The sequence below is a fragment of the Monopterus albus genome, unplaced genomic scaffold (assembly GCF_001952655.1).
Source record: "Monopterus albus unplaced genomic scaffold, M_albus_1.0 scaffold44.1, whole genome shotgun sequence".
NCBI classification, from domain to species: Eukaryota; Metazoa; Chordata; class Actinopteri; order Synbranchiformes; family Synbranchidae; genus Monopterus; species Monopterus albus.
This window is the reverse complement of record NW_018127924.1, coordinates 687,603-707,377: the sequence shown is the minus strand read 5'-3', so window position 1 is coordinate 707,377 and position 19,775 is coordinate 687,603. Positions and strand designations below refer to the sequence as shown.

Genomic DNA, 19,775 nt, shown 5'->3' with positions numbered 1-19,775 from the left:
TCATATTTCAAGGATGAAAAACTGAAAAGGCTTGTTGAGCAGCATGGAACTGACTCTTGGAAATTAATAGCTAACTTTTTTCCAGTAAGTATACAATGAAATGTGTTTGCCTTGTGTACTAATTTCAAGGCAAAACTGTGTTGTTTGGAAACATTAGGCGTAGAATCTCATTGCTTCATGTCCAGCTATTCTATCTCTTTCCATCATAGCAGTTAATAATCATCCAAACCATTTAATTATTCCATAATTAACATTGTTCCTCAATAGACTGCTCTTTACAGTGATGGTAAGTCATGGGTGCAGTCACTGGAGAGGCAGATTTATCTACAGCTGTCTGGAGCAGGTATAACTGTAAGGCACTGGTGTGGTGTAATGAGGTGTTGTTGTTCGTGCTGCTCTATCACAGGGGAGGACAGATGGCCAGTGTCAGCATCGCTGGCAGAAGGTGCTCAACCCAGACCTCGTGAAAGGACCCTGGACAAAAGAGGAGGATCAAAAGGTAAGAGGAGCTGGTAGGTCCTGTTCTGGACAAAAAGAGGGGTGAAAACATGATAGGAGAGATAGAATGAAGCTGTGGGGAGTGTCAAGAGAATTTTAGTCAAGTGAAAGAACAGAATACAAGCTCAAACGTTACAATATGCAATGTATCTTTTATCTTCAGACCAACAGGGCTATACACATGTGCAAACTTACTTCCCGCCAAAAGCACTTAATTTGCCTGTTTCTTTTTTTCTTTTAGCATAGTAAATGCTCCACTACATCATCCCTAATAAAACACATATTTTCCAGTTCACTAGTTTAGAGTGCAGCCCTTCATTACAGAGTTAAGTTCTAAAACCTTCCCCACCACTAAGATGAGCAGTGCATTCCTTAAAAGGTTCACTATTCTTCAAGAATGTCAAGAATGGTGTCTCATTCCTCTGAAATCTTGACATCATAACAGAAACACAGTTCTCAGTCATGCCTGGGGTTGCCAACATTTTTCAGCTGTGACACAAACAGCTAAACAGGCCCTGCTGCTGCTGTAATACTGAAGCAGGCACTGGCTATGAATTATAAAAGAGGAAATACAGTATGTGATTTTTCTCTTTATGCAAACCTACTGACCACCACCTATATAGGACTGTATAGGTGGTGGATGAATAATAATGTTATATTATGTTATGTTATGTTATGTTATGTTATGTTATGTTATGTTATGTTATGTTATGCTATGTTATGTAAAGGGTTTTGGTGGTGAAATTGACTTCATGCCGTTTCTGAAAGCATTTATATTTTGACTATGCTGCAGGCTTTTTTCAGGGGTGGTTTGACATCATCTTCATTGCTAACAACCCCTATTTGTTTTGATCCATTCTATGGGTTGAACCTTATCAAAACATTAAGATGGTGCATTGGCTTAGATAATGATTATCTGCTGCAGTAATGACAGTATGCTTTAGGTAGGCCTTTTCTTCTTTTTCTGCAGCAGTGGAGACTGCTTGGCTGACATGGGGTACCATGGCCATAATGGGGACTTCTTTTGACCCCTAGTGGTGCTTTCCAACCACACCTGTAATTTAAATGAATCCAATCAGGGCCTTACACCAACCTTTCATACATAAAATAAAACAGAACAAAGCACTTCAAGAGGGTGTAGCAATGTATGAACAATAATATTTCTGATTTAGAAATCCAAATAAATACCCCTCTTCTGATGGTGTTTGTGCAGGTTATTGACCTAGTTCACAAATATGGCCCCAAGCGTTGGTCGGTGATTGCAAAGCACCTCCAGGGAAGGATTGGGAAACAGTGCCGTGAACGTTGGCACAATCACCTCAACCCAGAGGTGAAAAAGTCTTCATGGACTCAGGAAGAGGATCGAATCATTTATGAGGCCCACAAACGGCTTGGCAACCGCTGGGCGGAGATCTCCAAGCTTCTTCCAGGACGGTAATAAAATTAGACAAATACAACATTTATTTTTACATCCAGTTTAAGTGATGAGAGAGGTAATTTGATTTAAAAAAAATCCCTTTTTAAGTGATGAGAGAGGTAATTTGATTAAAAAATCCCCCCAACAGGACAGACAACTCCATCAAAAACCACTGGAACTCCACCATGAGGAGGAAGGTGGAACATGAGGGTTACCTGCAAGATGGTCCCAAAATTTTCTCTTCCTCTCATTCTGCAGCGAAGAGACGCCACCACAGGCCATGCCCCCCAAATCCGACAGAGACCCAGCACTCTGATCACAGTCCTATACCTGTACAGGGACCCACCCAGGTCAGATCTTTTTGTGAGCTTCACACTATTTGGTGTTTTGTGTTTTTATTTCTTACCTTCATGCTCTATGTCTTAGATGGTGGGATATCCTTATGATCTTCACAATGGACACTTGATGGACAATCTTCCTGATAGTTCAGGCTTCACACCAGTGAGTCTTTGTCCATTTCTTTGAATGCTAGTGGGAAACCCATGTTACAATCTTTATTGTCTGTACTTTCTGTAGTTATCCTTGTGATTGCTAACTCCTGGACTTCAAATCAAAAACTTGAACGTCCTGTTACTTTCATCTAACATTTAATAACAGACATAAGGGGGTAAATCTCAGATGCTCCCATAAATGTTTTGTGTACAAGTCTGTTTTTTGTCTGGCTTTCTTAACTTCGTCCTTTCCTGCTGTCCTCTCAACCTCTCCTCCCTGACATTTGTTTATTCCAGCCATCCTGCCTGGATGATCCTGACAGAGAACAGAGAATTAAGGAGCTTGAGCTGCTGCTTATGTCAGCAGAAAATGAAGTCCCGCGACAAGTGCAGTGCAGAGGTCCATGTGTAAGAACACACTCTGAATGTGTGTTAGCATACTTAGTCAGCATAGCCTGCGTGTGTTTGTAGTTTACATGCACTGTAAAAAGGGTCATTTTGATATTAAATATGCTATTTAACCGAGTCTTAAAATCAAATTAATTACATTAATTTAAAACCAAACAGACTCTTACAAATGTTTCATCTGGTTTAACAAAAATACTGACACATGATTCTAGAAAATTCCCAAATCCCATCTCCTCGGTGGACTTGCTTCAAGGAATGGATTTTAAGACTCATGTTTAACTGACTCAGTGAGGTGGACTTTTTTCAGTGTATGTGAAAACAAGAATGGTGCACTTGCTGTAGTGCTGCTATAGTAACTACCTTCTCCACCTCTCTACTCATTGAGACTGCTCCCTCATCCCCTCCAGTTCTCATTTCACCTGCCCAATACCCACGCCCAGCCAGCAGTTTGGTTTTGACCCAGGCAATCTGTCTCTCTTGTTCCTATTCTGTCCCTCTGACACTTTTCATGTTTCATTCACTGCATTAATTTAAAATTGCATTCCTCGTAGTAAGTGACTTTATATTGTATGATTTAGTGGTCAGGATTGGCCTGATATATTGTAATATCACCAGTCTTCTCCACAGTTGTTTCAAAACTGATCTGAATTTATGATAATTTTAAACTGCATCTATCAATTTCACATCATCAGTTCAGATCTAACACTAGTGTTCTTTTTCTTGTATCCCTCAGAGTTTGGAGCAGTACTCAGCCTGGTCAGACAGCGTGTCTGATGGCACATTGACCACAAGCATCAGCAGCCTAGAGGAGGAGACCGAGAGAAGACCCTGGCGGGGCCCCGAGATCCCCCAGGGCCCTCCAGCACAGCTTTCAGTCTCCCCGAGCAAGTTCCTGGCAGTGGAAGCCAGCACTGTGCTGTCCACCCTGCAGACCATACCAGAGTTTGCAGAGACCATGGAGCTGATTGACTCAGTAAGTAATGAAAAGAGACTTGGATGTATGAATTTGCTGGTCAATACTCACACATGTATTTAAGATCTACTGTAGATGTGTTTTGCGCTACAGGACCCTGTTGCATGGAGTGATGTGGCCAGTTTTGACCTGTCTGACACAGCCACACCGCCCAGGCACAACCAGGCAGGATACACTGCCCTCCTGCAAGAGAAAATGATTGACAATTCACTGACTTATGCAGTCAACACTTCGAGTTCCGTCTCAGGCCAGGACGAGAACTGTGCTCCATTTGGTCTGGGCAGTGCCACCACTGTGACTTCCATCAACTCATCAAAACCTTCCCAGGCAGCTACTGGTAGGAGAGAGAGAAGACAGAGGGGAGAACCATCTCCTTTGTGTGACAGCACTTGCTTCTCCTTTGTGGAAAATATCCCAAATACTCCCAAAAACACACCTACAAAGTCACTGCCATTTACCCCATCACAAGTAAATCTATTTCTTTTTTCGTACACCCTAATCCAATCCTCAGCTGACTACTTTGTCATAGAGTCAATTTCCTGTGGTTGCACTGGTCATGTTACTGTCTGTCTGTCTCCCCAGTTCTGCAATTTATCAGGGGCAGAGAATCTGAATCTGGATAATCCTGCCCTCACCTCAACCCCAGTGTGTGGTCAAAGGTGTCTCCTCAACACTCCGCTCCACAAAGAAACCACTCCTAAGCACCAGAAAGAGAATGATGGGTAAATAAATATATGAAAACTTTACTGTATATGTCTGTGGAGTTTCTCAGCCATCCAGATTATGTTATTTCCCAAAGTGCTAAATTGTAAGGATTATACACTCATTGGACAACAAGACATCTTGGGACAACAGACTCAGGAACATACAGTAATGTGGAAAAATAAGGCAACAATGCAGGCAATACAAACAAGGCTGACCAGGAGGAAACCAATGACGAGACACAGGGAGCGACAAATAACAAAATGCAGAAAGTAATAAAGTACAGGTGAAACAAACGAGGAGCAAGGAACACAAAAATGACCAGCCTAACAAAAGGTGGGGAGCAGGGCTGAATCCTATGGAGAAAACAGGCACTAGATAGTCTAAGGAGAAAGCAGAGAGCTGGCTTATGTGATGGCTGGTTCATTGCACAGATGGTGCAGGTGCATGAAGTCAGAGCTGATCATAGCAGGTAATAAGTGCAGGGAAATGCACAAAGACCAGGGGCAGTGTAAACAATAACAGGTGACATCAGGGATGGAAAACAGGCCATAGTCCAGGATCATGATGCTAAATCTAATAACAATTAACAATTTTGGACATAGCAGTATACATCCCATTTGACCTAGCATAAAATCCAGAAGGTTGCTATCCTTTGTCTAAACATTCCACAAGAATCTTTCACATTAATTTAATCCGATTGTTAGTACTCTGTGTATAATCTTCTTTGTCAACGTTCCAGTTCCTGGACCCCTACATTTCTTAAAACTGTAGTGATTCCAAGCCCGAGGACACCGACTCCCTTCAAAAACGCTTTGGCTGCTCAGGAGAAAATGCATGGGCCTTTGAAGATGGAGGTAAGAGGTCACATGTGACTGTCTGCATAAACCTGAGTGTTTCTTTATTTAGGTAACATTCCTACTGTATCTCCAGTGGCAACAAAAAGTAGGTGAACCCTGTGGTCATAAAATCTGATTTATATCTACTGTAAGTCACATGTACAGACAAATACAATGTACTCAGGCTAATAACACACAAGCAGTTATAATCCTTGTTTTGGACAGTGACAGAGCTGTTGGAAAAATAAGTGAATGCTTGGAGTTAAACTCTTTTAACCTCAAAGAAGCACTTCCAGTAGCTGTGGATCTGACCTGCACAACATTCAGGAGGAATTTTTCTTTCTCTTTAGTTCAGCTCATACTTAGGATGTCTGGTGTGAATGGCTTTCTTGGGGTCTGTCCACAGCACCTCTATTGTGTCTGGGCTTTTACCGGGCCACTCCAAAAGCTGGATTTTCTTTGTTTGAAGCCATTCTGTAGTAGATGTGCTTCCATGTTTAGGGTCTTTGTCCTGCTGCATCGGGAAAGTGGTGGACATTATCCTGTATGATAAACAAAGGAATTCATTCTTGTTGTTACTTAAAGTAGATTGTATTTGGATGATTCCAGGGGGTTCACTTACTGTTTCTTGCTACTGTATACGGTATATGGCTGTTGTTATGGATATTTTTATGTCTGTTTGTGTTTTTCAGCCACAGCCTTTGGCGTTTCTAGAAGAAGACATTCGAGAAGTACTGAAGCAGGAGACTGGAGCAGACATCTTCAACAGAGCAGATATCCAGCCAGACTACAGGGCATGGAAACAAAATGTATGCCCACCTTCATCCATTAGGGGAACATACTAATGTTTTCTCTGTTATCAGAAGAAACAAATAAATATTTCACCATATTTATAGATAAATGAGTTGCAATATTTTCTTAAAATAAATCAGGGCACTAAGATAAAATTGTAGTTTACCCACAATGGAACAAAAGCATTGACTATTATTTATATTGTGGTCTTGTGATGTCAGAATGATGGCCCAGCTAGAAAAGTGCGCAAGTCCCTTGTGCTGGACCCCTGGGATAAAGACTCCCTTAACATCCAACTCTTCCAAGAGCAACTCAGCAACGCACAAGTAAGTCTCTTGGAGGACACTGGGTCAGAATCACTGGTTTGGATTACTGATGAGTGCTTGACCATCATATTTTAGATGCCAGATGAGAATCTACTGACAAGCTCATCACTGATTACCCCAATCCCTGAGCAAGAGGAGTGTAGCCACTCTTTGACTTCTGGGAGAGCGGAATCCTCAGCAGCACATCCCCATCGATTTACTAGCCCTCGGGTGAAGAAGCTCCCTGCCACGCACAAAGCACCAAAACATGTCACCGTACAGGTACACAAGAAACTTTCTTTAACCAAACCATAGGTAAGGAATCCTACTAAAATATTTTAATATAATAAATATTTATTAACATAAGCCATTATAGCTTATGTATAAATATGTTGTTTAGAAAAGTAAGGACAAAATATATACAGGAACTGCTGCACAGAACTGCACGTTTTTTAGCTACAGTGCTAACGTTGCCAGCAGTAGATCACAGTGTTAGAGGCTCACACAGTTTTTTTTTTCCAATCCTGGTAGTGTGCTGTTATTTTGCTAGCTAAATAGGTTGTCTGTCTTCTTCTCTTCTCGATATTAGGATCATATGTTATTGTGCAGTTTGGGAAATTAAGAAACCGTTATGTACTGTAACCTGAACTTTCGGTGTAACCCCTGCCCTGCACTGTGCCTGTCAGACATCCGTGCAGGGCCTGTGCAGTGTACCACATACACAACAATGGCAAGGCGCATGCAAAAGCCCTTTTTCCACAACAATGTGAACACACTATAACTCTTCTAGTTATTATTAGTCTCCCAATACGGTACATTACAGCCAAAATGCTGGGAATTACTGATACAACATAGTGTAAAATTGAGTAGTTCTTACAAATGTTGTAAGACATAAGCTATTAGCGTGATGCTTGGTCACCTTCTCTGCAGGTGAGTGACTGGGAAGCAGTGGTTTATGGGAAGACACAGGACCAGCTAATCATGACAGAACAGGCTCGTCAGTACCTGAACCCCTACCCGTCGTCTGGCTCTGCCTCAAGGGCTCTTGTGCTTTAAAGCCGTCCTCTCACTGTGCAGGCAACACTACTACACCTGTATGACAACTGACACCTCCACTGAATCTTTTAAGAGACAATCCAGTGAAGACAAATGATTTTTTTTTCTTTATGAAGCAGAAATCCACTGCCAGGGGCCTCCACAAGGAGGATGGTATTGTTTTCAGCACATTTCTAGGTCACTGCCCTGTTCTTCAATGATGATGTTTGCTTTATTTTCTTTTAAACACACAACCGGGCTACATGAGCAGTTTTGTACAGATATGATAAGACCGAATACTAGTAATGTTGAAACAACCTACACTGACAGTAGGCTGTAGACATAGAGAGTTTATAACTAGCAGCAGCTGCTTCTGAGTTTTATATTGTTAATATATTGTTTAAATGACAAGACAGACATTTTATGATGCAACACTACTCGGTGTGTATCTCTTCCAGCTTGTTTTGCTAAATGGCATCATTGTTAGAAGATAAAAACCACGCACATGCAAAATTTGTAGCTCTTTATTGACACTCATGTATTTCTTAAATCACACCATGGGTTTTTTAGAAGACGCATACAGTACAGATTACAATGTTAAAAATGGCTTTTACATTAGAGGAACAAAAATACAATTGTGTGTTTGTAACAGCAGTGTCTCATTGCTGAATTCTTATCCACAGTGATGTGTAGTTTGTGAGGATAGAAATGGGGAGCTGTCAGTATTGCACTATTAAGCGGATTTGCTGCTGGGAAACAAGCAGTGTTTTTAAGGGCAAACTGGATAGCACTTGTGATGGTCTCGTTTTTAGCAACACAGCATTTCCTTTTTAAGGCCACAGTGTCTGTGGAGACATTGGTTGAATGTATTTCATTGCAATTTACATGTTTAAGAACCTCAAGAATGGAAGGGTACTTTGATTTTCAGTTTGTTTTATTTATTATCTGACAGCTCTAAAGCTTAGGTATTAATATAAATCTGACACCATGAGTTCTTTATTTTTACTTTAACTTTGCTGGCAAAACAGCCTAAAACACTCACTTGCTCTAAAGCAGTTCTGTCTGTAATAGAATATAAATTATCACCATTGCTCTGGTCAGATGTTTCAGTGTGTTGTGGTTGGTGCTGACCAGTTCCCATATCATTAGTGTTACAACAACACGCACCTGGTCAAATATGATTTACTTTTCATGTGAAGGCTGTAGATTTTATTTATTTAATGTCTACTAATTTATTTATTTCTAAAAAAAAAATAAGAGAAATTATTGAATTCTACTGTCCTCTTTCAAAATCAGGATTGGGCTACCGTTCACTTTCATGACTTCAAGATAGAAGAACATGCACTGCCACTAACTTAGTGTTAATTTCTTTTCCTGATTGGGCAACATATAGCAAATAACCATTGTGTAGTTGTATATGTGATCCTGTAACAGATGGGGCATTTTTCCTTTGATCCAAATGTGTTGCTATTAGGTAGCAAAACTCCACCTCTGACCTCTAATCATAGACAAATTGCACTTTTTACTCATTTAATTTAAAATGTTTTTGTTTGTTCAGATGATGTAGCTCTTGTCTTTGTGTGTTGGTGTATGTTTATGGATGTCTCCCCTTTTATAATGAAGGCTGACATTAAGATTGCACTGCTTCATTTTAATACATTGTTTTCTCCTGTTCAGCTGCAGAAACTTTAATACGCTACATAGAAGCCTTGCATAAAACCCTTTTAGACAGGTGAGACCGGCTATCTGGGGGCAACTGTGGTTCAGTGGGTAGCTCAGTCATCTCCCAACTGGAGGGTTGCCAGTTCAAATCTCGGTGTGTGCAGTCCATGTGTCGAAGTCTCCTTGGGCAAGACACTGAACCCCCAAGTTGCCCTCGATGGTTAGAGCCATTGGTGTGAGTTGGCGCTGCAGATGGCTGCCTCGGTTCTGTACCGGAAACAAATTCCTTGTGTGTAACATACTTGGCCAAATAAATGTGATTATTATTATTTTGCAGCAAGATTCAAATTTGATCCCTACAGCAGCCAGTGTCTAACAAAAACCTTGTATCATGATGAAATACCCTTAAGCAAATCCATAAGCACTCATTCATTTTTGACACTGCATAAAAACAAAATGCATAAAATATAATGTAAATAAGCAGCAATTTGGGTGTGATTCTGAAGAATGTGCTTCCATATTAACAGGCTGATTCATATCATGTTAACCACCCTGAAACAAACTTTCTTTAATCTGGTCAAGTAACACTACAGCTGTAAATGGTATTTTGTGTGTTATTGGCATTAGCGGATCCAGTATTAATTATAATCTTGACTACCCTGCAATTCAGTTAGAATAAGAAAGGAATCAGTGAGATCAAGTGGAGTACCCTAAAACAGAAAGTAGAGTAACAGTATCCACGTAAGACATTGTATTTGAATCTGATGGCTGATACAGTATGTGTCTAATCTGTATATATTTGTGTTCTGTGTTCAGTTTGTTGGTTTGACTTGTGTTTATACATTCCATTTGTTAAGTCCAACTTAATAGTTTGTTTTAACACATCACTTGGCCATGTAATATCATAGGCATTAGACAGGACAGTAGCAGCTCTCATATACTAGTGTAGTTATGCATGAGCAATACACAAGAGGCTGGATTTTGCTTTCTTTTACAAGTCGAATCAGATGTAAACACTATATTTTGTAGCATTTTCAGTTGAAATCATAACCAAGGTAGAAATCCTGCCAAATGTCTTGGTAACCATGTACTTAATTTGGAATAATAAACATTTGTTGCATGACTACAAAGGCTAATTGTATTGCATTTTTCCAGGTCTTTTTCCCCCTTTGCCCCAGTACAAATTAGTGCATGTTACATGGTGTTTCCAGTAATAAAGATCGCTGATGATCCTTTAGTTTTTCTGACATGCTGACAGCAGGCATAGCAGCATCCTGAGATCTTGCCAAAAATGTATTCCTAGTAAGCGGTTTTCATGGGAATATTCCAGCTTTAATCAGGTTTTGTCACTTGTCTCCAGATGGAGCCAGCAGCCATGCAGGTCAATTGTTGGAAGCGGGGTTTGACAACTGATAGAGGGGTTTAAGCTCACTTCCTTCAAATGTGCATGTATATGTTGGGATGCTGTCTGCTTGGCCTGGGGTCTAGGGACACGAGCCCCCTCCACCAGAACAAGAGGCCTCTCCACAGGGTCAGCTGCTGGCCCTAAAGGGGCCCACTCACCCGTGACTTAAGGCCCCTGGGCTCCTTTGTCCTCTTGGCTGTTGGTTTTACAGGCCCATTCACTCAATCACACCCCAAATGGTGGGAGGCGAAGAACATGATGACTTGCCTTATGCTGAAGAAGCAGCAGTGCACGTACACTGAAACAATGCGCACATGCACACCATGTTCACTTAATCAATCTGTTGTCCCTTTGCTCTTGTTCTCTGTATAAGAGGGTCTTTTGTTCTTGTGTCATCCTCACTAAGAGTTGAAAGACGTCAGAGACCTTTTGCCTCCTAATTGGTTATTTGCAGCAGCCCTTCCACCTCATGCTTAATGCATGTATTTAAGTGAAAGAGTTCTATTTTAATGACTAATTGACAGAGTAGACTTAATGGAATTATACATTTGTGAATAGTGAGATTTATTAACATTTTATGCAATAGTATACACATTTTAATTGTATTATACTGTATGTCCTGGCCTCTCTATGACTCTAGTAACTGAGTTAGCCATTGCCATGTAAGGTTTTGATCAGCCTTGCCTTGATCCTTTGAGCACACACCCAAAATCAAAAAGCAAGCGCACAAACTCGCTCATACACGATTTGCCTTTGTGTGTGCTAGACAGCAGATGGCAGCCCATATAGGGCTGACAGAGCAGTCATCTGGCAGGCACCCTGTTACCCATCCTCCCACCTCCTCCATTCCCCAAAGACAGAAAGCACAGTGCAGCAGGCATAGCATACTTTTAAGCGGGAGAGTCTACAGTCACGTGTGTGTGTTAAAATTGGACCCTGGCCTTTCCACATATATAGGTCACTGTTTCCACTTGTACGTGTCAGAGCTGTAAGTTAGGCTCCCATTTGCTATGTTTTGAAGTAACTCAGTATTTGAATCACTCACTTTCAAATAAGTGAATGCTAATCGCAGGCAAAATAAGAATCCAGAATATATCAGACAAGTGATATTTCTTTTTTCATACAGCTCCAAGTTAGGCACATTTTACAGAATATCTCATATTAATACATTTAAAAACATTTAAGCATGCAAGTGAAAGTCATGAGCTTGAGATAAGCCGTAACAGTAACAGCAGTGGAGAGGCCCACCTTGATATTCTTCTCATGAATCAGAGTTTGCTCACAGGGCCAGTGGAGCTGTCTCTTTGTATCATGAACACCGTTTCCCAATGCAAGACATGCCTCCCAAACACTGGCCCCAGAGTGACTGCCTCCTACAGCCTTTATTACAAAGGATTATACAACAGTGAATATCAAACAGTGGGGGAGGAGGTGGAGGGTATTTCCCTCAAGGCCAAGGCTAGAATTAGGTTTGGTGTTTATGTCCTCTGCAAGGAGGTAGCCCACATGCTGGGACGCACCACAGAAGAAGACTAAATGTGACTTCTGAGAGCTGCTTTGGTATCACCAGGGGAACCAGCACAATCCCTGGTCCTCTGGCAAGGCTTTACACGGGCCTCAATCACACTTCTTTTTACTTGACAGAGGGTTTTTTTCTGTTCCTTGGTGGGAGGCCCACTGTGTTGAAACAAAAATGAGAAGAGCTGAAATATAAACTAATAAACTTAAGTTTGTTTCCATGGAAATTAAAGGATGTTAACCAGTGAGAGTTTGCTTTTATAACCATAATAATATCACATATTATGCAGCCACACGTAGAGATACATATTGACAGATTAATATGAGCAGATTAAATGAAATAACATTTCGCTTAGGTAACCGCATCAAACATGTAGCAAAGGCTAAATCTGAAGCATCACTTATTACTTCAGTGCCGCTGACTTTACACTTAGTTACACATGATTGCAGGTCTGTATTTTTCAAAGCGCACGTGTGACATTTGATCTTGCCAAGGTGAAAAATGGTGCAGAAAACAACAGCTGCTTAGCTCTCTATACATTCAAGCTTTCAGTCATGTTACACTTCTGGCCACACCCCCATCTGTGATGTCACAGCAGAGGCTAATGGCCCAAGCACCTTCTGTGACATCACTAGTTTGGATTTAACCTCTTGCTTCTTTACTTGCAGCCAAGTAAAGAAGACCTGATAAGGTAAGAGGTACCTACTCAAATCAGGATTTTCAAGACCTGTCTTCATTTTTTCTGAAGCTCCTCCCCTCACCTGCCAACTTCCCTGCACCTACAGTCAGTGGCCCCACCCCAGTGAGCTCAGCTCAACCACTCTGGACAAAATAAACAAGCCTCTTAGTCGCCCTCGAAGGCCCTGTTGGTGGCTCCCTGGCAGTCACTCTTTTTTCGGCACTTGGATAGGATCCTGTGGAGCAGGCCCGTGGATCTCTGTGTCTGTGGCGGGGAGGCCACAGGCTGAGGCAGAGGTCTTTGCACTAGGAAGGGCCCCTTGCGCTCACCCTGGCCTCCATCCACTCCTCCTCCTCTGCTTCCCCTCCTGGGGGACAAAGAGGAAATAACAAACACAAAGGCCCTGTTTATTCCTCATGACCCAAATTCCACTGCAAGCAGACAGGACAGGCACGAAGCTGTACAGAAGGCTCAGTGTGGTGTGTGTATAAGTGTGTGTGAGCTAAGTTTAGTGGCCGGCTGTCAAATAAAAACGCCCCTATACTCACAGTAGCTGCAAGAGAGCTACAGTATCCTATCAAGCAGCTTTTATTGTAGTCATATTAAGTAAAACATTTCAAAATTTCCTTAAAATATCTGATGATGCATTGTAAAATTTCTCTTAAGACTTTCATTGTGCTTTCAAACATTTTTAATATTTTAGATGAAAAACTACAAACTCTCCTTTCCCTCCTATTCCTCTTTGGTCTTAATGAAATGCAATGCAGTGAGAGGGGAGTGACTAATGTGTGTGTGTGTGTGTGTGTGTGTGTGTGTGTGTGTGTGTGTGTGTGTGTGTGCAAGCCTGCCTGTAAGTGTAGGGGCTAGTAATCAGTGTGCTTTGTCAAATAACAAGGGACAAGAGGGGCCACCTGTTCAGGGGTGCTGGGCGGAGAGCAGTGGGATGGCATTTGATGATGGGGGATGCAGGCAACAGCTGCTGGGAATGTGTGTTATTATGGCTATTGTATGAGTTAACACTTACTTTCCATATCTGCTGCGTAGACCTGAATCGTTGTCCCAAGCTGAGGTTCTCAGAGTTAAACTTCTTCGTAGGGCTTTGGGAGGCAGATTAGCCTGGCGGTGGGGAAAAAATGTGTTTGAGTTAAAAATAGCTCTCATCCTTTTCCACTTTGAGTAACAGTAAACAGTTGAAAGTGTTTGCTTTAAGTTATTTCATCTGTGGAGCATACAAATCTAAATTTATTTATACTATTTCAGAAGAATTTAAGAAGCTGAATGAGAAAATCAGTTTACAGGGCCTTTGAAAATTACACTGATGTGGAAGAACAACACAAAATAGAATAGAAATGCCTTCAGAAATTAAAAGGTGGCGACAGCACAGCTCGGCCGTACTGCATTGCTGAGCACATTCGGGCAGCCAACCAACCTGGCTCAGCTCCATCACGCAGGAGGCGGGGAAGTAGCCCTGCTGGCCGTCCTGCAGCTGCCCAAACCATCTCTCCTCCTCATGTTTGGACAGCACCAGGATGGCGTCACCTGGAGACAGCTCCAGTTCATCTGGCCAGTGGGGCCTGTAGCTGTGCACCACTACCATCTAATGGACACAGAGAGAGTTGCAGCCATTTTTACTCTGCACAGTTTCAAGATGCTGTTTCAACTTTAATATTTCATTTAAATTAGATGTGGTTTGTTGCATTGCTGTTTGTTATAATGATGAAACCTGTTAGTGTCCAGGTCTTTGTAGTCTACAAGTCAGACTCAGTGAATGGAAAGGATTGTGTGATAAGACTCAGAGATTAACTGCTGTGCAGTAAAATACACTCACCAGCCGCTTTATTAGGTACACCTGTACAATTGTATGCAATTCAGTGCAACACTTTTGCCTTAACAACTGTGTTTATGAGGCTAAAAAATGTCAGTTTTTGGTGAAATTGTCATAAATTTATCAATTTAATCATAGGTATTATATATGTATCTTATTATTCAACTATATATTCAGGACAATTTCACCAAAAACCGACAAATTTTTAGCCTCATAAACACAGTTGTTAACATTGAATTGCATACAACTGACAACACACAGCCCAGGATGCAGCTTTCTATCAATGCATAGCTGATGGATTTTTATGTCAAAAAGAAGGTTTAACTTGCCTTTTCAGCTTTTGCTCTGTATCGATACCTCCCTGTTAATCATTGAAAGTGGAGATGAATCAGCACAAAGGTTAGTTTTATTATTTGTCAAACCTGCAAATGTGCAGAACATCTTTACATAAATGTAAAACATATCAGCACACCCATGTCTTTCAGAAAATAAACACTGCTTAAGGAGGAACAGCATAATCAGCTGATATTAATGTGCCATCTTGCTTTCACGAACAATACAAATAACATCATGCTAAGCCACACTTCACTGCAGATATGATTCCACTCACCTTGTGGTGCAAGGACAGTGGTGAAGACTTCAAAGTGTTCATGGCTGTGTATGTAAATGCGCTGCATCTTGAAGATCTGGCACCTGCACACTGACCGAGGCTCCTGTACTCTCTCTGCACCACCTTTAAATAAATGCAGCTGACTAATCCACTGCAGCACTGGCTGGAGCCACAACCACACATTCTTACAGGGTACAACACACACAAGCATGCCCCAGCAGAATACAAGATGATCTTTAGACCATTAGGTGTGTTCTTCCTAGATGGCAGGGATAAATATCAGCAGACATTTATTTTCACTTTTTTTTATTTAGCTCAGCAATGGAATAAAAAACAGACTTCATCTGAAAGCTCATGCTTGGCCATCTTCTCTTTGTACCAGTTCCATATTGTTCTTTTGCCATCTGGTCACACTTGCACAAAACAACATGCATGCGAGACAAGTTTAGGCGTTATTGCCACTTCCCGCCTGCCGTGGATGAGAATTCATAATTTCACCTCATCAACAGAGATGATTGATTTAGTTTTATTGGCTGTGTCTCATTTTGCAGTGGCCTGGATGAATGGGCTGGGGACGGCTCAACAGATGGCGATCGAAACCCCCTCCACTGCTACAGTGCAGTGACGCTTGGCTTGGAGCTTGTCAGGAATCAAAAAGCATCCATCAATAATATAAAACGGCACTGGACATTTCATTTCTATTTATTTCTTTATTTTCTATGGCATATCTAAATAGAAAGAGATGTATGTTTTAGTTTTCTAAATAATTAGAAACATTAACAGGAAATAGGGTTTGACTCCTGTTGGGAAGGACATGAATTAGCTTGGTGAACTGAGCAAGATGTATGTTTGTCTCAATGAGGAAACACAATAGATAAGACAACTAATTAATCTTATATGTAGCTTTAGCAATCCTAATTGGACTGCACCCCCTCTGCTACTACATGAAAATATAAACCTGTAGCGACCAAAGCACCATCAGTTATAGAGTAATAAGCTGATAGAATAACAGAAAACCCACCCAAAAGTGCAAATTCTGGCTGTGAGAGCTATCTGTTCCACTTCTCACTGCTCCTAATTCAGTGTGATGCCACCACTGTAGACACCAAGGCCAAAGCAAAGCATTTACATAATCAAAAACCACAGATAAGCTGCTTAGAAACTCAATCTGATGTTTACTTCTAGAAAGAAGAAGGGACACAAACACAGAGCTGCTCCATGTTTAGAAATGACATGAGATATAACAAATGTTATATCACATCATTGGACGTCATCAGAGATACAGGTGATAAAATGGAAACATTCGATTGCATTAGCTCCAAACTCCATTAATAGTATATGTAATGTGCCACTAGTGTTCCTTCACTGGCTTGAGCTTGTGTCAGAGGATTGTTATCATTTTCATTTAAAAACCCTGATTTAATACAAATTAAAGTTTTTCATAGACATGAAAATAACACATTGATCAATATGAATCCGTCAGAGGTATGTATCCCTTAAACATCTCTGTTATATCAAAGTGGGCAAATAATTGAGCAAGACTGTTTATAGCAATATTGGATTTAACACAGTTTTGCAGCAATGTGATGAACTACCTTCATTGGTCAGGCTTATAATTTAATGGTACCATTTGATCCATGCACAAAAAGAAGACACTTTGGTGTTGTATTGAGGCGCTCCAGTCCCAGTTTGTGTTTGCTCGCCGTACATAATGGCATAACAAGTTTCCAAGGCCCAAACCGAGAGGCTAAGTCTTGTCTTTTATCCCACTCAGACCACAGAATACAGCACAGATTCATGCTCATCACTCTGACGTACCTATACATATTTTTTTACTGAAAACATTTTGACACAGGTGTAAGCAATAACATTAACGGCTGAATTCCACGTAGCCACCTGTTGTACTCGACTCAACTCGCTGATGGAACTGGTAACACCTGTGCTTTTCCTACTACAACAGTGTCAAAATCGATTCATCCTGTCTACACTACTGCAAACTGTTTACTGAGGATTACAGTAAACTAACAAGTGACGGACATGTCTAACTGTGTCTTAAATGAAACTGAAAATACCTTCAGATGAGCTTCCTTTTTGGGGAAGACTTCTCTGTGTTGCATTTTTTTTTTTAACTCACTGCTACTTGTACAGTCTTTGAAGACATTTTTATTATTGTATACCCTGCAATTAAAATTCAATAAACAAATTGACACAGTAATTATCATTCTGCATTCTATATGCAATTTAAAATCTAATTAGATTTACAGATTTTTGTGTTAACCTTCTCAGACAGCTCAGTCTCAAAATCCACACAAACTGTTGTGTTCTCACTAGAAAACTGACCAAATATAAAAACACTCAGTATGATTTCTACTACAAAATGGCAGTGGAGTAGAGTACTATTGATGTACGTATTTTTTCCCATAATGCAATGCAAAATGTGTCAAAAATTACATTAGTCAGTGAAACAGCAGGAACAACAGAAAACAAAACATAACTTTTGTGTTAAGGTTTTGGAAACAATTTCCTGTCATGTCTGTTGTGTTAAGTCAAAACTATTTATCTTTATTTAGCCCTGAATATTTGATCAATTCTACATTCAGTTGCAGAGGAAACAAAGCACAGTCAGATTTATTTTGGGCTGCAATATTAAAGTGTACTGATCAAAGTTTTTAACATACTGAAGTTAATTTGCTTCCATAAATCCAGGACCAGTTTACAGCAAAGCTAATGTGCACAAAGATCCTGGACAGTCACAGCATCGCACATCTTTACAGGTGAATCAAACATTTCGTTTCATGCTTCATGAATGTCCAGTCCAATGCTTTGATACCAAGACACAGACAGTGTCAGCGCTTCCCAGTTTTGGGCCTCTTCTTCCCTCCTCCAGCTTTACCTGCTTTTCCCTTACCACCCCTCCCTTTGCCCTTTCCATGCTGCCTTTGCGTCCTTTCCTCCCTGCTCCCTTCTTGTTCTTAGCTGCGGCCTCCTCCCTGTCCTCCTCTCTCATCTGTTTATTCACAGCCCTGGTGATGTCCAGCTTGGGCTTCTTGCTGTCCATGATCTTCAGAAGCTCCAGATGATTCTGCTTCTCCCGCGAAAAGTCGCCGATGAGAGGCTCAAACTTCCTCTTCTTGCCTGTGTTCTTTGGTGGTTTCTCTTTAGGCAGCTGGTCCTGGAACCTGCCCGCGGATGCTGTGGAGGTTCTGGCCACACTCACCGCCCTGGCCAGCTCGTCCTTGGACTGCTGGGATTTGGGAGTCAGCCCCACACCTGGGGTTTTGACTTTCTGTGCCCTAGCAATGTTCTTCAGCCTGTTCAGCTCGTTCTTGGCCACCCTCTCCTTCTTGGCTTTGACGCGTTTGGTGAACTGGTCCTCATTTGGGTCTGCGGTCTCCGGGACCTCAATCAGCCACTCTTTGGTGTCGTCTTTGGCCCGCTTGTATCCCCAACGCCTCCTCCACTCCTTAGCAGTTTCATCCCAAACCAAATTGGTCTTTTTCTTCTTCTGTATTCCCTTCAGTTTGGCGAACTGCTCCCATTTTGTCGGAGGTCTGGGCTTCGGAATCGGCTTCTCTCTGCACAGCAGGGTCGTCGGGTCGGGTAACTTGACCAATATCGCCTCCTCGACCCTCTCCGTGGGCTGTTTCCAGATCTCGTTGATGAGAAGCTGTGTGTTATCACGAGCTAAAGACCTCAGGAAGGCATCTTTCTTCTGTCCCCTTAAGTCCCTGGAATCGATCCGGTTTTTATCACACGCCAGCAGGTTGCCGATGTCAAACTCCAGGTCCAGCTCTTTGTGGACGGTAATACTTTTCAGTTTTTCTGCCTCTTCTTTCTCAGCTTTCGCTAGCAGCTCTTCCACGCTACACCCAGACATGTTGGTCAGTGCTACTCGATGTTCACTCCTCCTCCACGTGCAAAATAGAAAAACACACCAAAGTGCTTCCGGGTCACAGGGAGCGTGGGTGTAGTTCCACCTTTAGACACCGGGGGGCGACATTGCCCCATTTCTTTGTGGGGATTTTTCTTGTGATTTATTGTCTTCCAAACATGTTTCAAGACACTATGCTAAATTTATATAAACAAAACGCCAAATTACTGTTCTGCCGTTGAACTGTACTCCATTAAACAGTTCCCAGTGGTGGAAAGAACATTTACTCAAGTTCTGTACTTAAGTGCAATTTAGAGCTATAGCCTATGTACATTACTTGAGTATTTTCATTTTCTGCTACATCATATTTCGACTTCATTGCATTTTAGAGGCAAATATTCTATCTTTTACTACATGTATTTGCTTTACACAATCGGATTAATACAAGGAACACATTAACAAACACAACAACTAAATAAACATAAAAAGTTATGCATTTTCAGGGCCTTTCTACTTGACCACTTATGATTAAAGAGTTAAGAGATGTTCTGAAGATGTGATAACCTTTATAATAGGATTACTATAAGTGTTTTCACTGAGTTAGTATTAATACCCCCCTCCTCTGTAATGCATTCTGTATGTGTTTCAGATTCAGGACTATAACAACTTTATTTTTGTCCTTATCTCCACTAATTTGAAGGAGAAGGTGGAGGGGTTGGAGGGGCGTCCTATTACAATTGATTG

General features: G+C 41.3%; 2 protein-coding genes across 3 annotated transcripts in view; one reads left to right on the top strand and one right to left on the bottom strand.

Moving 5' to 3' along the window:
• The window catches only part of mybl1 (v-myb avian myeloblastosis viral oncogene homolog-like 1), a 12,009-nt gene extending 2,740 nt beyond the window's left edge, over positions 1-9,269 (top strand). Inside the window, exons 3-16 of one of the 2 annotated variants that reach the window (XM_020599953.1) lie at positions 13-84; positions 407-499; positions 1,712-1,932; positions 2,064-2,265; positions 2,342-2,416; positions 2,704-2,814; positions 3,548-3,787; positions 3,881-4,255; positions 4,370-4,509; positions 5,232-5,346; positions 6,021-6,137; positions 6,342-6,446; positions 6,522-6,707; positions 7,356-9,269. In XM_020599953.1, the coding sequence (XP_020455609.1) occupies positions 13-84; positions 407-499; positions 1,712-1,932; positions 2,064-2,265; positions 2,342-2,416; positions 2,704-2,814; positions 3,548-3,787; positions 3,881-4,255; positions 4,370-4,509; positions 5,232-5,346; positions 6,021-6,137; positions 6,342-6,446; positions 6,522-6,707; positions 7,356-7,481 (2,178 nt within the window). In that variant the 3' untranslated portion in view covers positions 7,482-9,269. The remainder of the gene's footprint in view (positions 1-12; positions 85-406; positions 500-1,711; positions 1,933-2,063; positions 2,266-2,341; positions 2,417-2,703; positions 2,815-3,547; positions 3,788-3,880; positions 4,256-4,369; positions 4,510-5,231; positions 5,347-6,020; positions 6,138-6,341; positions 6,447-6,521; positions 6,708-7,355) is intronic. The other variant, XM_020599954.1, reaches the window with a different exon arrangement.
• An 8,642-nt stretch (positions 9,270-17,911) lies between these two features.
• Positions 17,912-19,084, bottom strand: rrs1 (ribosome biogenesis regulator 1 homolog). Its single transcript, XM_020600071.1, is given in 2 exon segments — positions 17,912-18,092; positions 18,095-19,084. Coding segments are annotated over 2 exon segments (1,029 nt in total). The 5' UTR covers positions 19,038-19,084; the 3' UTR covers positions 17,912-18,006.
• Between the last annotated feature and the right edge of the window lie 691 nt (positions 19,085-19,775).